The sequence below is a fragment of the Anomaloglossus baeobatrachus genome, chromosome 5 (assembly GCF_048569485.1).
Source record: "Anomaloglossus baeobatrachus isolate aAnoBae1 chromosome 5, aAnoBae1.hap1, whole genome shotgun sequence".
Classification (NCBI taxonomy): domain Eukaryota; kingdom Metazoa; phylum Chordata; class Amphibia; order Anura; family Aromobatidae; genus Anomaloglossus; species Anomaloglossus baeobatrachus.
Window position 1 is genome coordinate 521,558,500 of NC_134357.1, and position 24,628 is coordinate 521,583,127.

Genomic DNA, 24,628 nt, shown 5'->3' on the forward strand with positions numbered 1-24,628 from the left:
TTACCTTTTCATTATCTAGACTTCCTTGTACAGTCATATGAAAAAGTTTGGGCACCCCTATTAATGTTAACCTTTTTTCTTTATAACATTTTGGGTTTTTGCAACAGCTATTTCAGTTTCATATATCTAATAACTGATGGACTGAGTAATATTTCTGGATTGAAATGAGGTTTATTGTACTAACAGAAAATGTGCAATCCGCATTTAAACAAAATTTGACCGGTGCAAAAGTATAGGCACCTCAACATAAAAGTGACATTAATATTTTGTAGATCCTCCTTTTGCAAAAATAACAGCCTCTAGTCGCTTCCTGTAGCTTTTAAGGAGTTCCTGGATCCTGGATGAAGGTATATTTAACCATTCCTGTTTACAAAACAATTCCAGTTCAGTTAAGTTTGATGGTCGCCGAGCATGGACAGCACGCTTCAAATCATCCCACAGATTTTCAATGATATTCAGGTCTGGGGACTGGGATGGACATTCCAGAACATTGTAATTGTTCCTCTGCATGAATGCCTGAGTAGATTTGGAGCGGTGTTTTGGATCATTGTCTTGCTGAAAAATCCATCCCCTGCGTAACTTCAACTTCGTCACTGATTCTTGCACATTATTGTCAAGAATCTGCTGATACTGAGTTGAATCCATGCGACCCTCAACTTTAACAAGATTCCCGGTGCCGGCATTGGCCACACAGCCCCAAAGCATGATGGAACCTCCACCAAATTTTACTGTGGGTAGCAAGTGCTTTTCTTGGAATGCCGTGTTTTTTTGCCTCCATGCAACGCCTTTTTGTATGACCAACCAACTCAATCTTTGTTTCATCAGTCCACAGGACCTTCTTCCAAAATGTAACTGGCTTGTCCAAATGTGCTTTTGCATACCTCAGGCGACTCTGTTTGTGGCGTGCTTGCAGAAATGGCTTCTTTCGCATCACTCTCCCATACAGCTTCTCCTTGTGCAACGTGCGCTGTATTGTTGACCGATGCACATTGACACCATCTGCAGCAAGATGATGCTGCAGGTCTTTGGAGGTGGTCTGTGGATTGTCCTTGACTGTTCTCACCTTTCTTCTTCTCTGCCTTTCTGATATTTTTCTTGGCCTGCCACTTCTGGGCTTAACAAGAACTGTACCTGTGTTCTTCCATTTCCTTACTATGTTCCTCACAGTGGAAACTGACAGTTTAAATCTCTGAGACAATTTTTTGTATCCTTCCCCTGAACAACTATGTTGAATAATCTTTGCTTTCAGATAATTTGAGAGTTGTTTTGAGGAGCCCATGATGCCACTCTTCATAGGAGATTCAAATAGGAGAACAACTTGCAAGTGGCCACCTTAAATACCTTTTCTCATAATTGGATACACCTGCCTATGAAGTTCAAAGCTCAATGAGGTTACAAAACCAATTTAGTGCTTTAATAAGTCAGTAAAAAGTATTTAGGAGTGCTGAAATCAAGAAATTGATAAGGGTGCCCATACTTTTGCACCGGTCAAATTTTGTTTAAATGCGGATTGCACATTTATTAGATATATGAATCTGAAAAAGCTGTTGCAAAAACCCAAATTGTTATAAAGAAAAAAGGTTAACATTAATAGGGGTGCCCAAACTTTTTCATATGACTGTATATAAATTATACAATCTGGGAATGCTGCATAAAATCACGTGAACAAGCTTTCTGTTAATCACCTTCGGTCATGAGTACTAGATTACCCATTGGACAGTGTTTCAAGAATGCCAACCTTGTTTTACTTTCTTTGATTGAAGAAAGCATTCAATGAAAAGGCATGCTGGTGATGTACACAACTTGTCGATGAAGAATGTCAAAAATCATTCTGAGGAACTGGAGGTGCGCACAGCTGCGTAAATTTCAGCTGAATACGACACTTTGACGATTATGTCCACATGCATGGCTCATCATTCCTTAGCTTGTATGGGCTATACCAGCAGATGACCATTTTGATTGACTGCTATCTAAATAGAAATGCAACTCCATTGGGCAAAAGCTCAAAAATTACATCAGCGAGCAGTGCAAAGGTTTCGTTAGAGTAAGGGTGCGTTCACAGGAGCGTGAAAATCGGTCTAGTGCAATGTGAGAAAATCACTCATTGCACTCAGACCTATGTTAGTCAATGAAGGAGAGCAGTTGGTCAGCTTTTCTCGTATACAGATTCTGGATGCGAGAAAAGTGGCAGCATGCTGCAATTTCCTGCTAGAGCCGTATCCCTCGCACCCATTCAAGTGAATGGGTGCGAGAGATACATCGTACTGCACTTGGATGTTATCCCAGTGCAGTGCGATATACGCACAGGCTGACATTGGAGGAGATGGGGGGATTAACCCCTCCCTCTCCTCTGCAGCGCCCGTCCTCAGCTTTACAGCTGTGACCTGATTGCAGGATCGGGTCACAGTCGCATGACACTCGGCTCACGTTCGCAACAGAGCCAGAGACGGGAGTCATTAGCATATCGCATCTGATGTTGTCGCATCGGATGCCACACGCTCGTCTGAGTCCAGCCTTATCCATATTTCTGTTGCACCATGCTCATGGGAAGGCAAACTTCATGAAACCATGAACCCCTCCTATTGGACATTAATTGTTAAGGCTGGCTGAAGGTGGAGTAATGGTGGGAAGAATGTTTTCTTGGTATAACTTATACATTTGGATGATTGTTTGTACACTAAAGCTCATTGTGAAAAAAAAAAGTTAAAAGGAAGCAAAATAGAGAATAAAAGAAGAAAATTATACTTTCCCACGCGGCTGTCATACTACTTTCAGGTCTGCTCATTAGCTCTTATGTAAATCACTGCTTCCCCCACCCACCCTCTGGGACAGCGTCTTTGATTGGTTGCAGTCAAACTGCCTATGTCTGTGATTGGTTATGGAGTGGAAAAATCTATACATAATTGAAAAATATGGTGTATAGTCCTACATATATTGATACCCAGCATGGATAAAGCATACAGCTACAGGCTGCAGCCCCCAATTGTGTGTGTTATCTTCGCTGTGTATCATAATACGAGGGACCCCATGCGGCTTTTTAAAAATTATTTATATACTTAAGAAAAAGTTGTAAAGTCCCTTCCAATTTTGATACACAGCCAAGATAAAGCCAAAGGCTGGGTGCTGGTATTCTGGAATGGTTATTGGGCCCCCCAACCTAAAAATAGCAGCCCGCAGTCGCCCCAGCATTGTCACATCTATTAGAAGTACCAATGCCAGCTCTTTAACCAGCTCATCCCGATTGCCGTGGTGCAGTGGCAATCGGGGAAATCTAAGGAGTTAATGACAACTGTGATTTGTCAAAAAAATCATAGCTGTAATAAAGCTCGAGGTTAGTATCAGGGATGGGTCTATAAGATCCCACCTCCATTACTAAACATGTAAGTAAAAAGTAATAAACACAAAGAAAAATCCTTTATTAAGAAAAAAACAAACACTCTCTTTCTAACCCCCAAAACACCCTGATAATCCACAGACTTACTTCCCACTATAATACCCGCTCTGCTGCATCTGAGGTTGCAGTGTGCGATCACATTAGAAAATGTGACTGATCACTGCCTTGTTAGGGACACTGTGATGGATCCGCAGCTGTGAGCGGTGACATCAGTGAGTTCACCTGATGTCACAGCTGGGGTTTCCGAGGTACCCAGGTATGACCTAAGATGAACTGACCTGAGGTGAACTCAATTACCTTAACTCAGATGAAGTCATTGAACTCCCATGATGGATTATTGACTATTGGATTAGAAATTAGACATTTCTGCATCAAATCTACATCTCCTGGCAAAAAAAAAAACACAAATCAAGACGCAATAATCACCTCAGGTCAGTTCACCTGTGGTCACAGCTAAGGTACCATAGGAACCTCCAGCTGTGACCTTAGGTGAACTCAGGTGAATGTTTTCTAATGTGACTGCGCAGTGCAACCTCACAGGTAGCAGAGCCGGGATCATCTTGGGATCTCATGTGGATTACGTCAAACCTGCAGGGTGTTTTGTGGGTTAATAAATTGGAGAAAGAGGGTATTTTTTTCTCTTCATGGATTTTTCTCTGTGTTTTGTGTTTATTTTTACTTACAGGTTTAGTAATGGAGAGGTCTCATAGACACCTCCTCATTACTAACCTTGGGTTTGATGACAGCTGTGATTTTTTTGAGAAATCCAAGCTGTGATTAACTTCTTATATTACCCCGATTGCCACCGCTTCAGTGCAATTGGGATGAGCAGGGTAACGTGCTAGAATTGGCATATCTAATGGATGCGACAATTCCGGGGTGGATACGGACTGATATTTTTACACTCAGGAGGACCCAATAATCATGGGCCTCCCCAGTCTGAGAATACCAGCCCCCAGCTGTCTGCTTTATCTTGGCCTGGTATCAAAATTGGAAGAGACTGCACGCCATTTTTTTAAATTATTTAATTTTTTTTTAAAAAAAGTAGCAAGGGGTCCCTCACATTTTGACACATAGTCAAGATAACGTGCACTGCTGGGAGCTGCAGCCTGTAGCTGTCTGCGTTATCTGTGATGGGTATCAGTATACGTGGGTCCCTATGCCATTTTTTCCCAATAATCACAGACATTGGCATGTCGGCAGTCTGACTGCAATCAATCACAGATGCTGTCACAGAGGGCAGGCAGGGGAAGCAGTGAATATACATGAGAGCTAATGAGTAGACCCAGAAGTAGTGTGACAGCTGCGCAAGAGACTTGGTAAGTATAATTCTCCTGCCTTACAGCCCCCAAGCCTTTACTAACACCATTTTACAGCACACATGTTCAGGCCTCATAGACTTGCATGAGATTCGGCGTCCGGGCTCATTTTCAGGGGGGGGGGGGGTTTGTTGGGGTTTTTTTTATAAGTCCACCAAAACCAAACATCTGCAGGTTTGCGCATCGCTAATTGTGATCGTTCACTTTCTTGAAAGATGCTTACCCTAAGGCAGAAAGACATTTTCATCTGAACAATGCGTCGTACCATAAGAGTCATATAGTCGTGGATTGGTTCTAGGAACGTGACAACAATATTGTTTACTTCTTTGGCCTGTGCAGTCACCATATTTTAATAATACAATACAAGAAGGATCAAACTGTTTTCAATATATTAATACCTCTATCTCAGTGTTTCTCAACTCCAATCCTCAAGACCCACAAACAGATCATGTTTTAGGTTTTCCTCAATAGTACACAGGAAATAATTCTATCACCTGTGAAACATTAAGGAAATCCTGAAAACCTGACTGAGGAAAACCTGAAAACATGATCTGTTGGTGGGTCTTGAGGACTGGAGTTGAGAAACACTGCTCTATCTGATTTCCAGCAACCGCGAGAAGCTATTCTAACTGTACGGGCCAATATTCCTGCAGAAACATTTTGACACCTACTGTAATCTACGTCAAGACAAATGGCTGTGGCTCTGAAAGCCAAAGGAGTTCCAATGAGCTAGTAGATAAGTGTCTCTAATAATATGGCCATTCAGTGTATATTTTATACTGGGTAGAGATGACAGGATAAAGCTGATCATATTGTGTATATCAGGTGTCTGGATTTACAATTGGAGACTGCTGGTTTATGTTATGTTAATTTATCATCTTTTATATTCTTGGAAATCATTTTACACAACTTCACCATCTGTCTGTGGCTTTTAAAATTTTCATTTTAGGGAAAAGATCTGACTCAAATTAATACTACAGAGACATATGTGAGGGTTGATGAGTGGTGTAAAGAGGAGATTCCTACATATGACTACCCAGGTGAGTAGTAGCCTCAGAGGTCACATCTTCTAGTCCATCACTGCCTGGTGCAATCATGTGTTTTGTTTTTAAGGTCTGTTACACAGGTATTTTAGATTTATATATATTTTTTTTATCTACAAAACTTCAGTAGGTAACATTGAAGTGACATTTTTTTTTTCCAATCGCCATACTTTCTGTTCTGGCCATACAGATATGTGATTTCTGAAGCTAATGACTGGCTGCAGCATAGACATATTGTTCACTACTGTGGACAGTGATCAGTCACACGTCTGTATGGCTGGATGTACAGAGACTGGCGGAGGACATGGGCAGCAAAGGAAGAGGAACAGCAGAGAAACTGTGAGATAAATACTCCCAACAAGGCTATATTCCATTTTTAAAAGGGAACCTGTCACCAGGTTTTTCCCTGATGAGCTGCGGCCACCACCAGTTATCCCTTATATACAGCATTCCAGATTGCTGTATATAAGAGCCCAGGGGGCTCTGTAGAAAGTAAAAAACGCCTTTATAATACTCATACTCACCCAAGGGGTGATCCAGTCCGATGGGCGTTACTGCTCTCGGTCCGGAACCTCCTCCATCTTGCGCGAACGCCATCCTCCTTCTGAGACCACTGTGGATGATACATCCTATGTCATCCACACAGGCTGGCACTGCGGTCCTGCGCAGGCGAACTTTGATCTACCCCGCTGATGGCAGATCAAAGTACTGTAATGCACAGGCGTGAGGAAAGGTCAAAGACCGCATGCGCACTACAATAAATACTTTGATCTGCCCTCGGTCGGAAGATCAAAGTGCGCATGCGATGCTGGCCTATGTGGATGACAGAGGACGTGTCATCTAGGTGAGTATTATAAAGGTGTTTTTACATTATACAGAGTAGCCTGGGCTCTTATATACAGCATTCCAGAATACTGTATATAAGAGCTCACTGGTGGTGGCTGCAACTCATAAGGGTAAACCTGCTGACAGGTTCCCTTTAAGCTTTGTTTTTTTCCTCTCCATCTTCCAAGGGCTAAAGCTTTTTTATTTTTCCATCAATATAGCTGTATGAATTCTTGTGTACAGCACAACGAGTTGTAGTTTTGAATGACAATTTATATTGTCGCGGGCGGAGGAGGGGACGCCGCACTCTCCCACTGCTTGGGTCCGGCTGCCGCTGCGGCTGCTGCGGCCTGCTGCTGCCGCTGCTCGGTGGCTCGAGCGATGGGCCGGATCCCGGGGACTCGAGTGGCGCTCCTCGCCCGTGAGTGAAAGGGGATTGGGTTTTGGGATAGTTTATTGTCCGTGACGCCACCCACGGTTGTGGTGATTAAGTGGACACCACCGCTGCTCTGTCTGGGGAGCCCGGGAGTGATGGTATTGATAAGGCCTTAATTTAGGTTGATGGAATCTAATCATGCATCCCTCTTAAACTGTCTGCAGTCCAAATTATGAGTCACTCGTGGTAGCATGCATAACCACTCTTTCTCACACACCAGTGACGTGCTCAGATATGAATAGAAAGTAAGACTGCCTTTTAATACGGAAATTGTACGGATATATATAATCTTATTGGCTAGGTGCCAAGAATACGTAACACGTCTCCTATTGGATAAAGTAGAACAGCTTATTCTGTGATATACAATTTACTGTAATGTGCTTGGTTCCTCATTTATATTAAGCAATGTCAGCATGATTCACTGGTCACAAGAATAGCCCAGACTGTCTGTCTGAGTCTTATGCCAAGAGATATGTGGGGTACAGTTCAAACACCATCTTAAATCCTGTTCTTTATGGATATCTCCATGTAACAATGATACATAATAATTCATAATCTTGTCCATAACAGTCCCCCCTTTGGAGATAGCCAAAAAGTCTTTCTTTACTTTTCCAGGTCTATTGATCTGTCCTAATGCCGATGGTTACCTCACTCACATACGAGATACCCCATCCCTTGTGGATGAATCTTCCCACCCAACAGACTATGCATAGGAAGCCAGATCCTGACCGTATTCTCTAGACTGTCCTCATGGCTATGTTCCGCTGGCACACGTTATTCAGGAAGGGGGAACGTGGCAGTAGTCCTCTAATGGGCTAATATTTATCAGGGTTGGTTTCTCTCAGAGTCTCAAGCTCCTCAGTCCTCAGGCGGTAATGGTGGGACATCATCAAAGGTGGGATGCACAGTCGTCTTCTGGTCCACATGCTTAGATATCATCGTCCTGGCACAAAGTATCGGGTAGAAGAGGGAAAACAGCCATCTCCTGGTCTCAGGCAGGTCCGACATCTCTTTGTAGTGGAATGCATGGATCTTCGTCCGAAAGAAAAAGAGTGAGAGGAAGAGAGAGAGAGAGAAAGATTGAGAAGAGAGGAAGAGAGAGAAAGATTGAGAAAAGAGAGAGGAAAAGAGGAGAGAGAGAAAAAGAAAAGAGAGAAAAATCTAGATCTGGTTGGATCTGGAGGAGAAAACTCAAAAACGTGTATTAGGCAACTGTTTAAACAAACAAACAACAAGCTTAGTTGAAGTATCTGGGGGTACTTCTAAACAGGATTTCATAGGGTCTCAACCTAGTGGTCCCTGCTGGGGTGTGTCTGACACTGAACAATTCAAGGGGAAGACTCTCATGCCCTTGCCTTCTACACTGCCCCATCTTCCCAACCTTCCCTCTATTCTGTGGCTGGTATGGGGTGTGTAGAGTCAGTTCTGTGTCTAAGGCCTGCCATATCTCTTTGGCTGGCAGTGAAAGCAGGTCACTAGCCACTTTCTATGGTCTCCGGGAGCCCACAGCTGCACCCTATCTCAGTCCTCTTCTTCTTCTGGGACTTGCTCTTGTAGGGTCAGGACAACGTTTTCTCAAGACTTTCCATCTTTCCTTTCTTCTTCACATCGGGGTCACTCAAAAAGCACAGATTGACTGACTGTTTCTTTGGTAAGTGGTCTTGGGGCTTCTTTGGATGTTCTGTCAGTGAGGGCACTTCATACTGCTTCCCTTGACTCCTCCAATGTAGGCCTCAACCCTGCTCACCGCGACTCTGTCTGGCAATAGCAAAGCTTCCATCCGTTCTTCTATGGCCTCATGGCGGCGTACAGTTCCATTGGCAGTGATCAAGTCTCTTGTCTTCCATACAGAGTAGATGCTGGCTGCCATCTTGCAGGCTTCAGCGAGAGCACATACATCTGCTTCTTTACAGACAGGCATGCGGGTAGCGACTGCTCTATCAGCACAGCGTCTTCTGCTACCAGCACCATACCCATGTTGAACCGTCTTCTTGATGCACATCTTGATCCATCCGCAAAGATGTTAAGTCAGGGTCCAAAGGTGTTAAGTCACTGTATCGAATCCAGAGTTTCCTCAACTATGCCAGAGTCGACTACCTCTTCCACCAAGGTGTCAGAGGTGGGACACTCCCCCCTTGGAAGAGGGAGAAGTTCAGCAGGATTAAGGACCCCACACCGGGAGATGGTGACTTTGTCAGGGAGCAGTGATGTCATACGGGCACTGATCTTCAACTGGTGCTTTAGGTAGGTGTTCAATCTGGCTGAGTAGTGTTCAAAGGGCTGCTGTCTTACTCCATGGCAAACATGTAGAATGACTTTTGGGCTGGAGATAACGTGATGATACTCTTCAGGTGACTGTGACTGTAACTCAGGTGACTGTGACTGTAACTCAGCAGCCAGTTGTTGATTTGCCTCTCCGTGGGTAGGGGTTTGGTGCTCCCGGGGCCCAGTGATGGGGTTGGTATGGTGGACAGGCGGGTATGGGGCCTGTGGAGGTGCAGGGGCGCAGGGGCAGCGCTGTGCCGCACGGCACGGAGGTACTCACTCAGCCAGTAAACACGACACAGTTCTCGGTAAACAAACGGCTGGTTGGACGGGTCCCTCGGCCGGTTCACGGTGCTGCGGTTCCCTGCAGTTAGCGGTGACGGTCTCTTCCCTGCACCTATGTAAAGTCTCTTGGTAGCGATGGGTCCCCACCGGTTACCCACTCCTCGGCTTCAAGCTGGGCCGAAGGAGCCCTACTTTGCCCGCAGGCGCTGGCCCTGGGAAACTGGTGCCCTGGTGGTGGCGGTGTCTCCCCTTCACGGTCGGGCTGTTGCCTTCAATCGGGGCTTGGTTGTTAGGAGACAGAGGTCCCCTTCACTGACGGATTTGGCAAATTATGGCGACTCCTAGCCTTGCCGGGATCCGAAAGGCCCCTGCCCTGGTGCTGACTGTTCTTCGTATACTGCTCCAGTACCGCCGGGTCACCACCCGTCCGCGGTCCTTCCAGCAACCTCCAAGCAGTCCCCCTGCAGACTATCACCGCCGTCTGCTGACCTTGCTGTCACAGTCCGGGGCACACACCCAGACCAACTTCAGGCTTGCTTAACTGTTTCTTTTCTGTCGCCACTCTTACTCAGTCTTCCACTTTTACTCCTCTCTCAAGCTCCTCTACCACCTCCTTCTACCTCCTCCTCCCTAGCTTGACTGCCTGGTTCTTCCCGCCTCCAGGGCTGTGAACTCCTCGGAGGGCGGAGCCAACCGCCTGGCCCACCCCCTGGTGTGGACATCAGCCCCTGGAGGAAGGCAACAAGGATTTTGGGTTAGCCTTGGTGTACCTGCAGGGAATGTGGGGGTGCATGTGATGTTGTGACCTGTGACCCCTGGCTTGCCCAGGGCGTCACAATATTACCCTATAATCTACTGGAGAATTGGTGGGGGGGGGGAACGTGGGGGATTTGCAGAAGAAAAAGGGTGTTCCTATGGAAATCCATTAGCACCCCATGTTGGTTACTGGAAAGGCAAATTTTAAATGTTGTTTTCAGAGATTGACTGCAGCTTTTAAGCAGTTAACAGCAGCGTGTCAATATCAGTAAAAGGATGACACGTGTGGAACTGCTAGAGAAACAATTTACAATTAGTGGCTGAAGAAGAAACGCGTGAAATAATTGGGAGCCCACAAAGATGCTGGAATGTAGAGCTTGTAGCATCCGCATTGACTTGCTTGATATGTCTTGAGTAGGGTCAACACATGTCCCCAGGCCGAAATTTGACTTTTTCAACCTAACCTTTGGACTATGGGTAGTAGGCCAAAAGGAAATCTAACTTAATTTACAATAATCCAAGCAAATCTGGAAAAGGTTCAATAACAACAGGCCAGCAGGTATTTGGTGACAATTTCACAGTATCTGTGCACAGCTAGAACAAAACTGCACAAAGTAGAATATAACGAAGGCAATCAAGCAGTCAAGTGTTCAGCAGATGTAATTGATATATCACTAGGTGGGAAACCCCTCAACTTGGTATCTCCAATTCTCCCAAGCCGGTTAGATAGCAAGCAGATCTTGGTCGCCAATGATGAAATTATACACAGTAGAGCAAAAAGCTTTGTACAACAATCCACAGGATAACATTTTAACTTCTTACTAAAATAAGCTCAATGATTGGCTGCAGAATTGTCACCACTGCAGTCAATTAACAGGGAGTAGGGCAGCTGCACATACATGTTACTGGACCCAGCGAAAGTAAGTAAAGCTCAAGATTTTGTGGTTTGTTTTTTATTACATATAACTAAACCTATGGGCAAAAGTTTGTTGAAAAAGCACCAGTTTTTTAAAGCAGTGTTTCTTAAAAATTAATAAGGTTGTTTTTTTTGTTTTATTTTTGGCAGATAACTTCTGGAGTTCACAGGGACATCTGATATTTTCAGATTTTAAAGGAGATGATGGTGATATAAAACCTGAAACATATGAAGACCAAGCCATTATCCCAGATCTATCATCTTATACTTTTGAACAGCTCTTATTTTCTAACTCCTCACAGACTGTTAACCAAAACAAAAATAACCAACTGGATGGTAAACGGAAAAGAACTCGCACAAGAAAGAAAAATTTTTTATGTTCAGAATGTGGGAAATCTTTTAAAGATAGATCTGCTTTAATTATACATGAGAGAGTTCATACAGGAGAGAAGCCTTTTTCATGTTCAGAATGTGAGAAATGTTTTAAGCATAAAGCTGCTTTAGTTATACATGAGAGAGTTCATACAGGGGAGAAGCCATATTCCTGTTCAGAATGCGGAAATTGTTTTACCACTAGAGAAAAACTTGTTAAACATCTGAGAATTCACACAGGAGAAAGGCCATATGCTTGTTTAGAATGTGGGAAATGTTTTAGGACTAAACCAAAACTTGTTAGACATCAAAGAATTCACACAGGGGAAAAGCCTTTTGTATGTTCAGAATGTGGGAAATCTTTTATCCATGAAATAGCTTTTATTGCACATAAGAGAATTCATACAGGAGAGATGCCATATTCATGTTCAGAATGCGGTAAACGTTACAGAGTAAAAACCGGACTTGTTACACATCAGAGAACTCACACAGGGGAGAAGCCTTTTTCATGTTCAGATTGCGGGAAATGTTTTAATTACAAATCAGTTCTAGTTGCACATAAAAGAATTCACACAGGGGAGAGGCCATATTCATGTTCACAATGTGGCAAATGTTTTACCCAAAGTTCATCTCTATTCACACACCAAAAAACTCACACGGGAGAGTCCTATCCATGTCTAGAATGTGGAAAAAGTTTCAAAGGAAAATCTTGCCTTCTTAAACATCAGATTAATCATACAAAGAAATAGCCAATTTTGTTTAAGCTGACTGTCATGATGTTTTTGGCCTACTAAAGATGTTGGATATTAATACTAAGTCCAGTACATTAGTATTTTACAATCATTGTTTAAACATTGTAATATAAACATTTTTCCACAAAGAGGTTAGTTTCATTAATTAATGGCAGTTGTTCAGGGGCCTTATTTCTCAGCACCGTTTTTACGGCACTGAGGAATAAGTACACAGCTTTGCCCCGCAGGTGACAGCTGTACATGACAGTTAACACCTTCCATGACCGGTTTGGAACCGATCGGGTCTGATTAACTTAATTTAAATACCACTGTCAACCGCGACAGCGGGATCGAAGTGGTTAAACGGGGGTTAAAAGATCTCCTGTGGCACAATCGCGCCCCCCATGATTCTAATCACAGGTGCGCCGATCATTGCCATGATAACGTCGGGTGATGTGATGACTCGAAGTTCGGTGGCCTGTAAAATCCTATACTGATGCAGAGAGACCCTGACAGATATCATGTGCTGCTGTACAGCAGCCCATGAGATGAGTCATCAAAAAAACATGTCCCAAGTATAAAAATAAATTAAAATGTGTAAAAAAGTAAAAATATAAATAAAAGAAAGTGCACACAAATCACGAAAAAAACATTTTTCCGCTAAAAACGCAGCTTTTGTGTTAAAAAAAAACCCCACAAAGAAATGTACACATATTGCCCAATCTATAAAAATGTCACGTTACTTATTCTGTATGGCAAATACCGTAAAAAAAATAAAACGCCAAAAATTGATATTTTTTTTATCATGCTGACACAAGAAAAAGTGGATTAAAAGCGATCAAAAAGTCATATGTAAAAAAAAAAAAAATTGGCAGAAGTGAAAATCCCAAACCATCCATCAAAAAACTATCCCTAATATGGCTCGTTTGGGAAAATAAAGTTACAGCTCTAAGAATATAGCAATGCAAAAACAAATTTTTTTTGTAAAATATTGGTTTTAATGTGTAACAGTAGCAAAGCATAAAAAAGTGATATGTCTGGCATCATTGTAACCATACTGACCCGAAGAATAAATCTGTCTTGTCACTTTTACCGCACAGTGAACAGTGCAAAAATAAATACATTTTTTAAAAAAACGAATTGCTGGCTTTTATTCATTCTTCATCTGAAAAATCTAAATAAAAAGTGATACTGTTTTTTGATGTTCCCCAAAATGGTACAAATAAAATCTACAACTTGTTGCACAAATAATATGCACCCATATCTGCCAAAAAGTAAAAAAGTTACAGCTCTCAGAATATTGAGAAGGAAAAACTTATAAAATGAATTTTTACTGTGTGATAGAAGCAGAACATAAAAAAAATTGATATAAATCTGAAATCGCTGTAATTGCATAGACCTGCAGAATAAATCCGTCCTATCACGAATACTGCAATGTGAACCTTGCAAAAATAAAAACTATTCCTGTATGGCTGTCTTTCGTCATTCTGTCTCCCAAAAATCAGAATAAGAGTCAGCTGATATTTATCCTGTGCTCTCCGCTGAGCACTTACGTTGAGGTTTCTGTTTGAATCCCGAAAAACCGCGATTCAGACAAAACCCCTGTTTGAACCACCCACTATAATGAGGCAGATGGAGACACATTAGACTCAATCTGGTCTCTATTCCAGCCCTAAAATGTCTCATCATTTTAAATGTGGATGACCACAGCTCTGTGCATGCCTAAAAAGATGGACACCAGCGAAACAGAGTCCAAAGTGCCTCATTAGAGTTTTTCGTCTGAATCACATTTTTGGGGATTTACATGGAAACCCTGATGTAAATGCTCAGCTCAGAACACAAGAATGTGATCATAGCTTTTTACTGAAAGTGATCAAAAAATGTTCTGTATCCCAAAATGTTACCAATAAACCCCTAACTTATACTGAACAAATCCAATCCTCACATTTGTCACTGGAAATATCAGGGGCTCCCACATTACTAGTAGATAAAAGACTTTGGAAAAGCGATATGACTGTCACCACCGAAATAAAACTGTTAAATCTGCGCTCCCAAATCCAAATGCCCCCTCTTTCTTCGCCACCATGCGCCTAAAACGCAGTATCTGGCCACATGTGTGGCATTATTGTTTCATTATTATTGGGTAGAGCGCACTTTAACAATTTACAGGGTGCGTGTCTCCATAAGCAGAAACTGGGCACAATGCATGGGGGTACTACAATATTTGGGGGCACAATGATGTATGGGCACTAAACTGACTTATTTGTACAGTAATTCTTCAGAAAAATCATGTGGCATGGATGCTACAAAATTGTCACTGCAGCCATAAAAAAATTGAGAGGTGCAATTTCTACACAATGGGGTCACTTTTGGTGTTTTTCCCCAGGAAACTGTTGTAGCAAAATCTGTTCTCTGAAAGCCCTTCCTGCTCAGGCTGCCGTGGGCCAAACAGTGGCTACTGATGACATCATCGCGTTCAGGAGAAATTGCTAAATAAATTGTGGGGTCCACTTTCACCTTTTAACATTTGTTATGTATTTGCAGTTAATAAAAAAAGTTAATAAAAAATATATTTACTACTAAAATGTTATATTTCCACATCCCAATTTTATAAAATTCTGTGAGGCACCTGTGGGTTCCAAATAATTACTACACCCTAGATGAATTCCTTACGCAGTGACGTTTCCAATATAGGGTCACTGGTGGGGGTTTCTGCTGATCTGGCACCTCAGGGGCTCAGCTAATGGAGGCCTGAATCTGTGTTCTAAATACCAAGTCATGCTCCTTTCCATGCCGTCCCTGACATGTACTCAAATAGTAATGTACAACCACATATGTGGTACTGCCACGTTCGATAAAAATTGCATAACAAAAAAACAAAAAAAACCTCTACAATTTTACATTTTCATAGATCAATCTATTACAATTCTTTGTAATTTGTACGTTAAAAATAGCACACCAATAGATTAATTCATTATAGGGTTTAGTTTGCCAAATGGGGTCCCATGTAAGTGTTTTTACATTTTCGGTACCTCAGGGGTTCTGCAAAAGCAACCCGTCCAGATTTGCATTCCAAAAATCAAATAATGCTGTTCGATTTCCGAGCGCTGCCATGTGCCCAAACATTCGTTTTTGACCATGTATTGGGTATCACTGTGTTTGGGAAACATTACGTAACAAATTATGGGGTCCATTTTCTCCTATTATCTATAGTCAAATTACAACATTTGGGCAAAAATAACATTGTACCTCTTTCAAAGTCTGAAATTAGATCATAAAGCAACATTTTTGTGGAAAACAAAAATTCAATATGACCACCTAATGTTATCAAGCTCCTGTCAAGTACCTTTGGGTTCAAAATGCTCACCATACCCCTGAATAAAATCCTTGATGCATCTAGTTTCCAATATGGGGTCACTTGTGGTGGATTTCTGCTGTTTAGGGACCCTGCAAATGCAGCATGGCGTCAACAACTTGTTCTCATATTCCCTAACAGCTCAGTGTGTTATTAGGTTGATTCTATGCAAAAGGTCACTGCTTCGAATTGAAAAGCATCCATGAAGAAGATTTCCCAAGAAAAGAGAAAACGCATTTGTGACGCCCTAGCAGCAGTCGGACTGCTCGGCAGACACTTTGATGAAAAGGGGGATTATTTACAGGGGAGAATGTTCGTTACACCACCTGCGGTGCGCGGTAGTGAGGAGTACTGCCGCTGCCGTATGGGAGTGCCGGGGCTGATGGTGTTGGGGCAACCGTGATGGATGTTCCCTCCACAGGTAGAGAGGCCCCGGGACTCAGGGTAGAGAAAAGGTAGGAACAGTCTATATTGATATAGAGCTGGCAGGGTACTCACTCAGGTGTGATGACGCATTCAGTGGACACAGACTCTGAGGTAAACCAAGTCACTGGGTATCGTTGCCCTCAGTGACAGCATGTCCGTTGGTCCATTTTAGTGATTCTGTGGTGGACTGGAGCTTTCCTCCATACACTGTGTACTCTGTGTGTCCCTGGCCGCGTTGGCTTGAAACCTCCGGGTCCTGTCCCTCTTTTTTTACTGGGGACCTGCTCTTAGCAGCTGGCACGTGGGATTTCTGTGGACTGCTCTGTGTGGGAAATCCTATCCCTCCGTTGTGCTGATGCCGCTAATCTCTGAGCCATTGCAGATAACACATAAAGCTACTACCCACTGCAGGCTAATTGCCGGATTGCGTGAAGCTACCTCCCGACTTAGGGGCCTGTCCCCCGCTGTGTGCTCGGCCCCCAGACCGGTTACTGTGGATCCGATGGCTGACTGTCCTCTTGACCCGTCCAGCCCTGTCCTCCAGTTCCATGCAACTGGGTCTCAGTCTCCTCAGGCTCAGGCCACCGTCTGCGACCCAGCCAGACTCTCCTCAGGGAGCTCTTACTCCCCAGGTACTCTCTCTTTGACCGTTACTACCAACTGTCTAGCTAACTCCTCCCACCAGCCTGTCTGACTCATAGGTGGGCGGTTCCTTTCCCAGCTGGAACCACACCCCCAGTGTGCCTGACAAGTGTAGTGTTTGGGTGTTTGGGTGACTAGGATTTGTGCTGTTGGTACAGAATCACTGTTGCGGACCCCGAAACCAATGAGGGTGGGCCCTGCACCAAGGATAGAGAGTAGTGCAGTTCCCTGTGACACCCTGGACTAGTCCAGGGGCGTCACACATTAACCAGAGACGATAGTGGTCTCTTGGCTAAGAAAACTGCCAAACTACATCATGTGAGTGCCATGAGAGTTGTAAGAATACGAAATGAAACCCATCCATCCATTGAAAAGCTAATAGGTGGATGTTCAAGAAAAATATTGGAGTCAACAAGTCTGCTCATCATAAGGTTTATCAGTTCTGGTGTGATAAACATGACAGTGGAGGTGGCTTCGTACTATTGCCTTCCAGGCAAGTACCGTGCAAATCTGGCATGATGACCTGAAAAAAGGTGAAAAAAAACCTCGACTTCAATATCTTAATGAGAAGCTTTGGCTCGGAAGAAGTTCAGAAAATGGATAGTGAAAGATTGGAAACGGGTGATTTAAAGCAATGAGACAAACGTCAATATACTAGGGTCTGATGGGTGCAAATAGGTCTGGAAGAAATTAAGGAAAAGGAGGCTAACCGATGAAGAACTTGAAGGAACTGTCAAGTTCAGTCTAAAAAGTCTTAAGATGTTGTTGTTTCACAGCTGAAGCTGTTGAATACTTGACCAGGATCATGGTGGTTTCAATATTTATCTATATGTAAGAATCCTTTACGACGAGTTACTTCTTACACACAAGTACTATGGGTATGTAAAGGACAACATAGTGTTACAGCAGGGCAATTATCCGAAGCATACACTGAGATTGGCAAAGAAATGGTTCAATGACAATGAAGTAGAGATGCAGGATTGGCCCCACAGTGCCCAGACCTCAACCCAATCGAACATTTGTGGGTAGAGTTGAAGAAAAAGCTGTATACTTACCCGTTAGTCGAACAGTGTGCACCAACACTAGGACTGTGTAGAAAAGACCCGGGATCAGATTTCGGTCATGGCTTTCTTGAATCTGAGTGAGAGCATGCAGAGAAGGATTCAGACAGTGTTGAAAACCAACAGAGATTTACAAAATATTTACAAAATAATAAAAATAATTTTTTTGATTTTTAGGATCAAAATAGAAAAAGCAGTGACATGACAAAAATATGCAAAACTAAATCTTATGCTAAACAGCTGCAAGTCAAATTTATGTACGAGATAGCCAAGATGATTGCCTATAAAATGAAGATAGACTCGCGCTCAAAGCTGTAGTGGATGGGAGAGCTGGAGCCTGAAAGCCAAAAGTTCAAAATTTTGCTACTCTTTTGCTTGTCACTGTATGTCCTTATCCTGGGCTCCGTCCTGGTATATATGTTTCCATCCTGAGACCATCCTGATATACTGTGTATATATACATACTCTATATCTCCATCCTAATACATATGTTCCCTGTTCTGCATTAAAAAAAAAGTTAGAATAAAAACATCATATACTCACCTAATCCAGCATCCAGCATGGGTGGATCTTCACGTTATCATCTCACACACAGAACTTGAGAGTCCCGGGACACCACTCTGAGATTCAACAAACACAACAAGACGTCAATCATCCAGCTTGTTATGGGGGGCTGTCTGATAATAAAACCTAAAGGAATGTCAGACAGTCAGGGTCCACCGTGCAAAGACTCTGCTGCAGACTATGGCAGAGGATAAGGGGTATATAAATGTGCCACTGTAAAAAATAATAGCACAAGTGCAGAGTGCAATACCTCTGTTAAACTCACAGAGGAATATAATTAGAAAATAAAGCAATGCCTCCCTTACTTGGAGGGTGTGTGGAGGGTCTGTTAAAGATCACAGAGACAAAAGCAGTGAGTGTGAAATGGCACCTACCTAGGTCCGTTCCTCTAGTGGTGCCAGGAGACGGACAGCAGCATAAGCCGCACAAAACTCCTACCTGCGTTCGCTCCACTAGTGTGCGAGGACACGAACCACTAGATATGGCACCTGCCTAGGTCCGCTCTTCTAGTGGTGCAAAAGAGACGGACAGCAGCATAAGCCGCACAAAGCTCCTACCTCTGTTCGCTCCCCTAGTGTGCGAGGATACGAACAACTGCCAGACGCAGTATAAGGAACATTACCCTAGCGGCAACGTCCACCTACGAGTAGAATCACAAGGCCCAGCCGGACCATGTGCCTCAGGCACCTGCCTATGTCCGCTCCACTAAGAGGTAAGGATACGGACTGCAGCCGAAGCTGTAAGGTATAAGATCGCTACCCTGCCGGTAGCGCTCACCTAACATAGACAGAGAGATGCCTAGAGGGACGTGCACAGGGCGTCTACCCTCATGCATGAACCAAGAGGACTGAGCGCCGGGCGGCGTGCGTCAGGGTCTTATATAGACTCTGTGCCTCATCCAAGATGGAGGACACCAGAGCCAATCCGCTGCCAGAATGACAGCAATGACGTCACGCTGGCCTATCACCGAGCAAAGCGTCACAATCACATGACCAGCGACCAATCGGCATAGAAGGTGTCAGAGACATGTGACCACGTGTCACAAGCACATGACCAGTGGCCAATCAGCTTAGAAGGTGTCAGAGACATGTGACCTCGTGTCAGCGATGATGTCACCCGCACATGTGCAATGGCTCCAAGATAGGACTTAGTCTCCAGCGCTTGCACATGTGCAGTAGCAAGAAATCCGGACATAGTCTCCAGAGCCACAGCAACCGTAACATAGCTGTTCTGTAGACTGCAGGCTTAAAGAGCCCTCTGGGCCACAGAACAGAAAGCTAAATAAATATACGGTCTTCACTCAGTTTAATGGAAGGTGCTGGAGGTATAGGAGTGTGTCCCCAACAAATCTAAATGAAAATCCACCGCACTTAATCAATGATTTATAATGTAGAACAGTTTATTAAAAGCACTCAAAGGTACAGAAAAAATAATTTTCTTGAAGTGACTAAAATATTGTAACATTTTGACCCTCCTGGGTCTTAGGCGGGCTTTGCACGTTGCAACATCGGTAACAATGTGTTACCGATGCTGCAGCGATAGTCCCGCCCCCGTCGCACGTTCGATATCTAGTGAAAGCTGCCGTAGCGATTATTATCGCTACGGCAGCTTTACACGCACATACCTGCCGTGCGACGTCCCTCTGGCCGGCGACCCGCCTCCTTCCTTAGGGGGCGGGTCGTGCGGCGTCACAGTGACGTCACACGGCAGGCGGCCAATTGAAGTGGAGGGGCGGAGATGAGCAGGATGTAAACATCCCGCCCACCTCCGTCCTTCTCATTGCAGCCGGGAGGCAGGTAAGGTGAAGTTCCTCGCTCCTGCGGCTTCACACACAGCGATGTGTGCGGCCGCAGGAACGAGGAACTACATCGTACCTGTCGCTCCCCCGGCATTATGGAAATGTCGGAGGCTGCAGCGATGATACGATGACGACGATTTTGCGCTCGTTCATCGTATCATCTAGGATTTACACACTACGACATCGCAAGTGACGCCGGATGTGCGTCACTTTCGATTTGACCCCACCGACATCGCACCTGCGATGTCGTAGTGTGCAAAGCCCGCCTTAGTCATAGAGTTGCTGTTGAAAAAGAGGAAAATAAATATCGTGCAATGATACATAAAAATCAATTGTGTGCTTTCAATAAGTGCGGTGGATTTTCATTTACACAGAACAGAAAGCGACAGTGCAGGGAGATACTGTCTCTCTAGCGCACAAATTAACTATATTGGCATGCTGCATATGCTAATACAGTTATCAGTGGCAGTGCCTCTGGGCGGGTCACTATGATTGCGAGGCCCGGGACGACCACCCCTTCTGCTTTTCCATCTGCTTTTGCGGTAGCTACGCTATTGATGTCAGATCATGTTGTGTATGTGTATCCATCACAATCCCAGACAAAATCAGAACATTTTGGGGGTTTTGCTTAATATTGGCATATGAATTTTTAAAAAAACTCCACATTATTACACTGTGTGCAGACTTATTAGGCAAATGAGTATTTTGATCACATGATCATTTTTATACATGTCCTTCTTCAGGCCTGCGCCACACATCCGTGCCTCCGGTACGTTTTTGGCATTTTTTGCACGTACCGGAGACACGTGCTGATGTTGACATACTATTTTTAATCTAAAAAGCCTCACGTCAGTGTTTGCGCACGGAGCGTGTGTCCGTTCCGTGCGTACGTTTGAGCGTGTCGAAAAAGCGCTGACATGTCCGTTTTCCACCGGCATCACGTCCTCACGGATCCATTAAATCCTATGGGTCCGTGTTTACACGTACGTGATACGGATGGCCTCCGTATGCTATCCGTGTGGTCCGTGTCCGTGTTTTAATTAGAAAGTTTGTTACACTCTGAAATACTTTCAGGTGGCGTAGCTAACATATTTTTTTGCACAAAACTAACTGTGCATTTGCAGAAGGAGTGAGCAAGCAAGAAGTTGTAGTTCTGTGTATTGCAAGATCTATTTTGAGCAAACTTTCGTCTTCGAAATATAATAATGGCACCACGGGTGGACACGGAGAAACTTATAACAGCTGTCGAGACTCACCCACCATTATGGGATACACGTGTAGATGGTTACCATGACCGACTGACAGTTGAGCGCCATTGGAATCAAGTAGCTGAGGAAGTGTACCCCAATAATGCATGGTCTAGATGTTCTCCTGCAAAGCGTGCTAAATATGGTAAGTTGTTGTATTTTTTTATAGTTATTTATTTAATATCTATATTTGGATTTTTTCATACTTTCAAACTGTGATTGTTTTGGCATAGTTATGTTGTCTTTTAGTGTAAAATCCTATGAGAAGAATTGGTATATGTACTACTCAATATATTGAGTTCCTGTACAATTTTTTCATAGTATCACCAAACTTTCATAAGTGTCAAAAATCAAAGTATACTTAAATTTGTAATCTGACTTGGAATTCTTCATGAATTTACTAAATTAACTGATTAAACTGTCATGTGTTTTTAAATTCCCTGTTGTATTAGTCTAAATTTAGTATCACAATTGAAAATCTTGTTTTTTTTTTTTTTTAAAATAAAATTGTTTAAAATGACATGTCAATATCATTACCTACATGTATCAAATAATATTTCTAGTAATTGATAGCCAAATGTCATTGCAAAAACACCAAATTATAATTTAAATATAGATGACAATTACTTAAAATATAATTATTCAGAAATATTATTTGGTTATGTGTGAATGTCTAAACATGTTTTTGAATGAAGAATATCTAAATAAATTATATTTAATCCAAAGTATTTGACCAACATAATTGTGTTAAATTGTATATTACATTTCGCAAACATTATTTAAATTAATGTGTGCAGATTTATGGAGAATGTTGCAAGTGACATATTATTTTATTTTCCACAGTTGACTTGGTAAAAAGGCGTTGGCGTTCAGCCCGTGATCAGTACCGAAGGGAGTACAACCCTATACCATCCTCATCCAGCCAAGGCCGCAAACGCAGATATATTTATTATGAACAAATAAGCTTCCTAGCACCCATCTTAGAAGTTACACAGTAAGTTTTTTTTATTTTTTTAAAAAAAAAAAAAACCCCTGAAGATAATTGGACAAAGATAAATGTTAAGATTGTAATATGTTTTTTCATTTCTTATAGAACGGAGGATAATCTTGACGAATCAGATGATGAACCAACAGCAGGTCCCTCTGCTACAGCCACCTCAGCATCAGAACAAGAACCTGCCAGAGAAGACATTGAAATTCCTGAGACTCAACAAGATGCAGCAAATGAATCACATGAGGGTGGGACAGAGAGTGCACAAACCAACACCCAAGGCTCATCAACGCAACAAACAACCACACCAGCTACACAATCAACACAAACAAATGTACTTCCACGTTTTGCACCACAACCTCTACGTGCAAGAAGAATCCGCAGACCTGAGGAAATGAGATCCTTACCGGAAATAATTGACACACGCATTATTCACATAATGAACACTTTAATTCCAGAAACAGATGCCGAGCGTTTTTGTCGGTCTTTATCTACTAGCTTAACCAAAATTCCTTCAGATAGGCAGGAACGTGTAAGAGCTGCTATGCTTACCCTACTGTCAGCTAGTCAGGCAGAACAGGAACCAGTGAGAGTGTATGAGGCCATAGAAAATTGGCGTACCATTATGCAACAACATACAGTCCCAAACACAACAGACAATCAAAATACAATTTCAACACAAACAACAATGGCAACTGTAATAGTCAATAATCCACTATTACAACAATCTGGACAACCTTCAATTGCTTCAAGTACGTTAGTCCCAACACCAATTAGACAAGGGTATGTTGCAACCAATACTGGTGCCTTAAGCACTGTACAAAGTGCTACCTCACAGCAACCCATGAACTATATGAATTTACAACCAACTCAAACTACTAGTTACTTTACTCAACCCACAAATATTGGTGGTTTACCTAATTTGTTTCCAGGTTCAACATACCCACAATCATTCATGATGCCTCATTATCCAATCTCAACTATGTTACCTACACCACACTTACAAACATCAGTCAACTATCCTCAAGGTCAACAACATACACACACACAATACCCAATTACCCATGTAGATCCACAGGTGTACTCAACCACAGGCAATGTGTTGGGACAAACCAGCATGCAACAGACTGTTCCACACACTACTGTAGCTAGTAATAGGAATGTTGTTCAGCAAACAACTGCTTCCATTCCTGAAAATACCATTTCTGAGGCCACACAAAACAACATACTCAGCAACACTCAGGTTACTTCACTAGAAGATCTTGTTGACTTGTGATGCACATTTTTGTTAATCTTAACAATCAAACAACAAATCTGATGAATGTGTCAAAATGTTAAAAAAGAGGGATTTCCAAAAATGTGCAAACTCAGAGTTGAAAAGATTTAAAAAACATGTGTGATTATACTTAGTGACGGATCACATATATGTTTTATGGCCTTTATTTTTGTAATTTTATGAACACATTTTTACCCAACCAATTTGATGGTTAGATTAGTTCTAATATTCTGAAAACACAGTTTACAATTTTTTGGTCTATGTCAATGTCCAACATGATAGCAACTTAATTGGCCGACATTTTTCAACATTGTAAGCAATGCACACATTTTCTTTACAATTACTCTTGTATGTAAAGTATATTTTGTATGTTATGAAGAATACCATCAAAATTTACATTTAGAAAAATTTAACACAAGATGAACAATATGTACATTTTTAATGTGGATGTGAAAAAATAACATCCTTACTTTATGGATTAATATGCTTATTCTTAATAAAAGATTCTGTTTTTGAAGAAAAGAAACATGTTTATTATTGATATTTATTAATAATATTGCATTTTTTCAATAGACGATTAACATTATTAATGTTGTAAGTTTAAAATAAGTTTCCTAAAACATGATAGTAACACAGAAATGTACATACACATACATACAACATTCAGAAAACCATGTTGCTAACAGAAATGTCAGTTTATGATTAACGCATTTGCCCTTTAATACTAGTTCGATTTAAGCTCTTAGATGTTGAGAAAATTTAACCAAGTTCCTATAATAAAAAAAATTTATATTTTTATCAACAAAAAACCATCACAATCTTAACAATCATCACTATTATTAGTATCATCAAAACAATTAAAGTAATCAGTAAATAAATTTCTAATTTGTAAACCAGATGTCACGGAATTATGAGACATAGGTTCA

The 24,628-nt window shown here is 42.4% G+C and overlaps 1 protein-coding gene and 1 pseudogene across 1 annotated transcript; both read left to right on the plus strand.

The window, feature by feature from the left end:
- Nucleotides 1-13,751, plus strand: part of LOC142312065 (uncharacterized) — a 134,355-nt pseudogene extending 120,604 nt beyond the window's left edge.
- Nucleotides 13,752-21,387: 7,636 nt separating this feature from the next.
- Nucleotides 21,388-24,200, plus strand: LOC142312048 (uncharacterized). The gene is made up of 3 exons (XM_075350923.1): nucleotides 21,388-21,580; nucleotides 22,279-22,429; nucleotides 22,529-24,200. The coding sequence occupies exons 1-3, from the start codon at nucleotides 21,394-21,396 to the stop codon at nucleotides 23,700-23,702; spliced, it is 1,512 nt and encodes a 503-aa protein (XP_075207038.1). The 5' UTR covers nucleotides 21,388-21,393; the 3' UTR covers nucleotides 23,703-24,200.
- The last annotated feature ends 428 nt before the right edge of the window (nucleotides 24,201-24,628 follow it).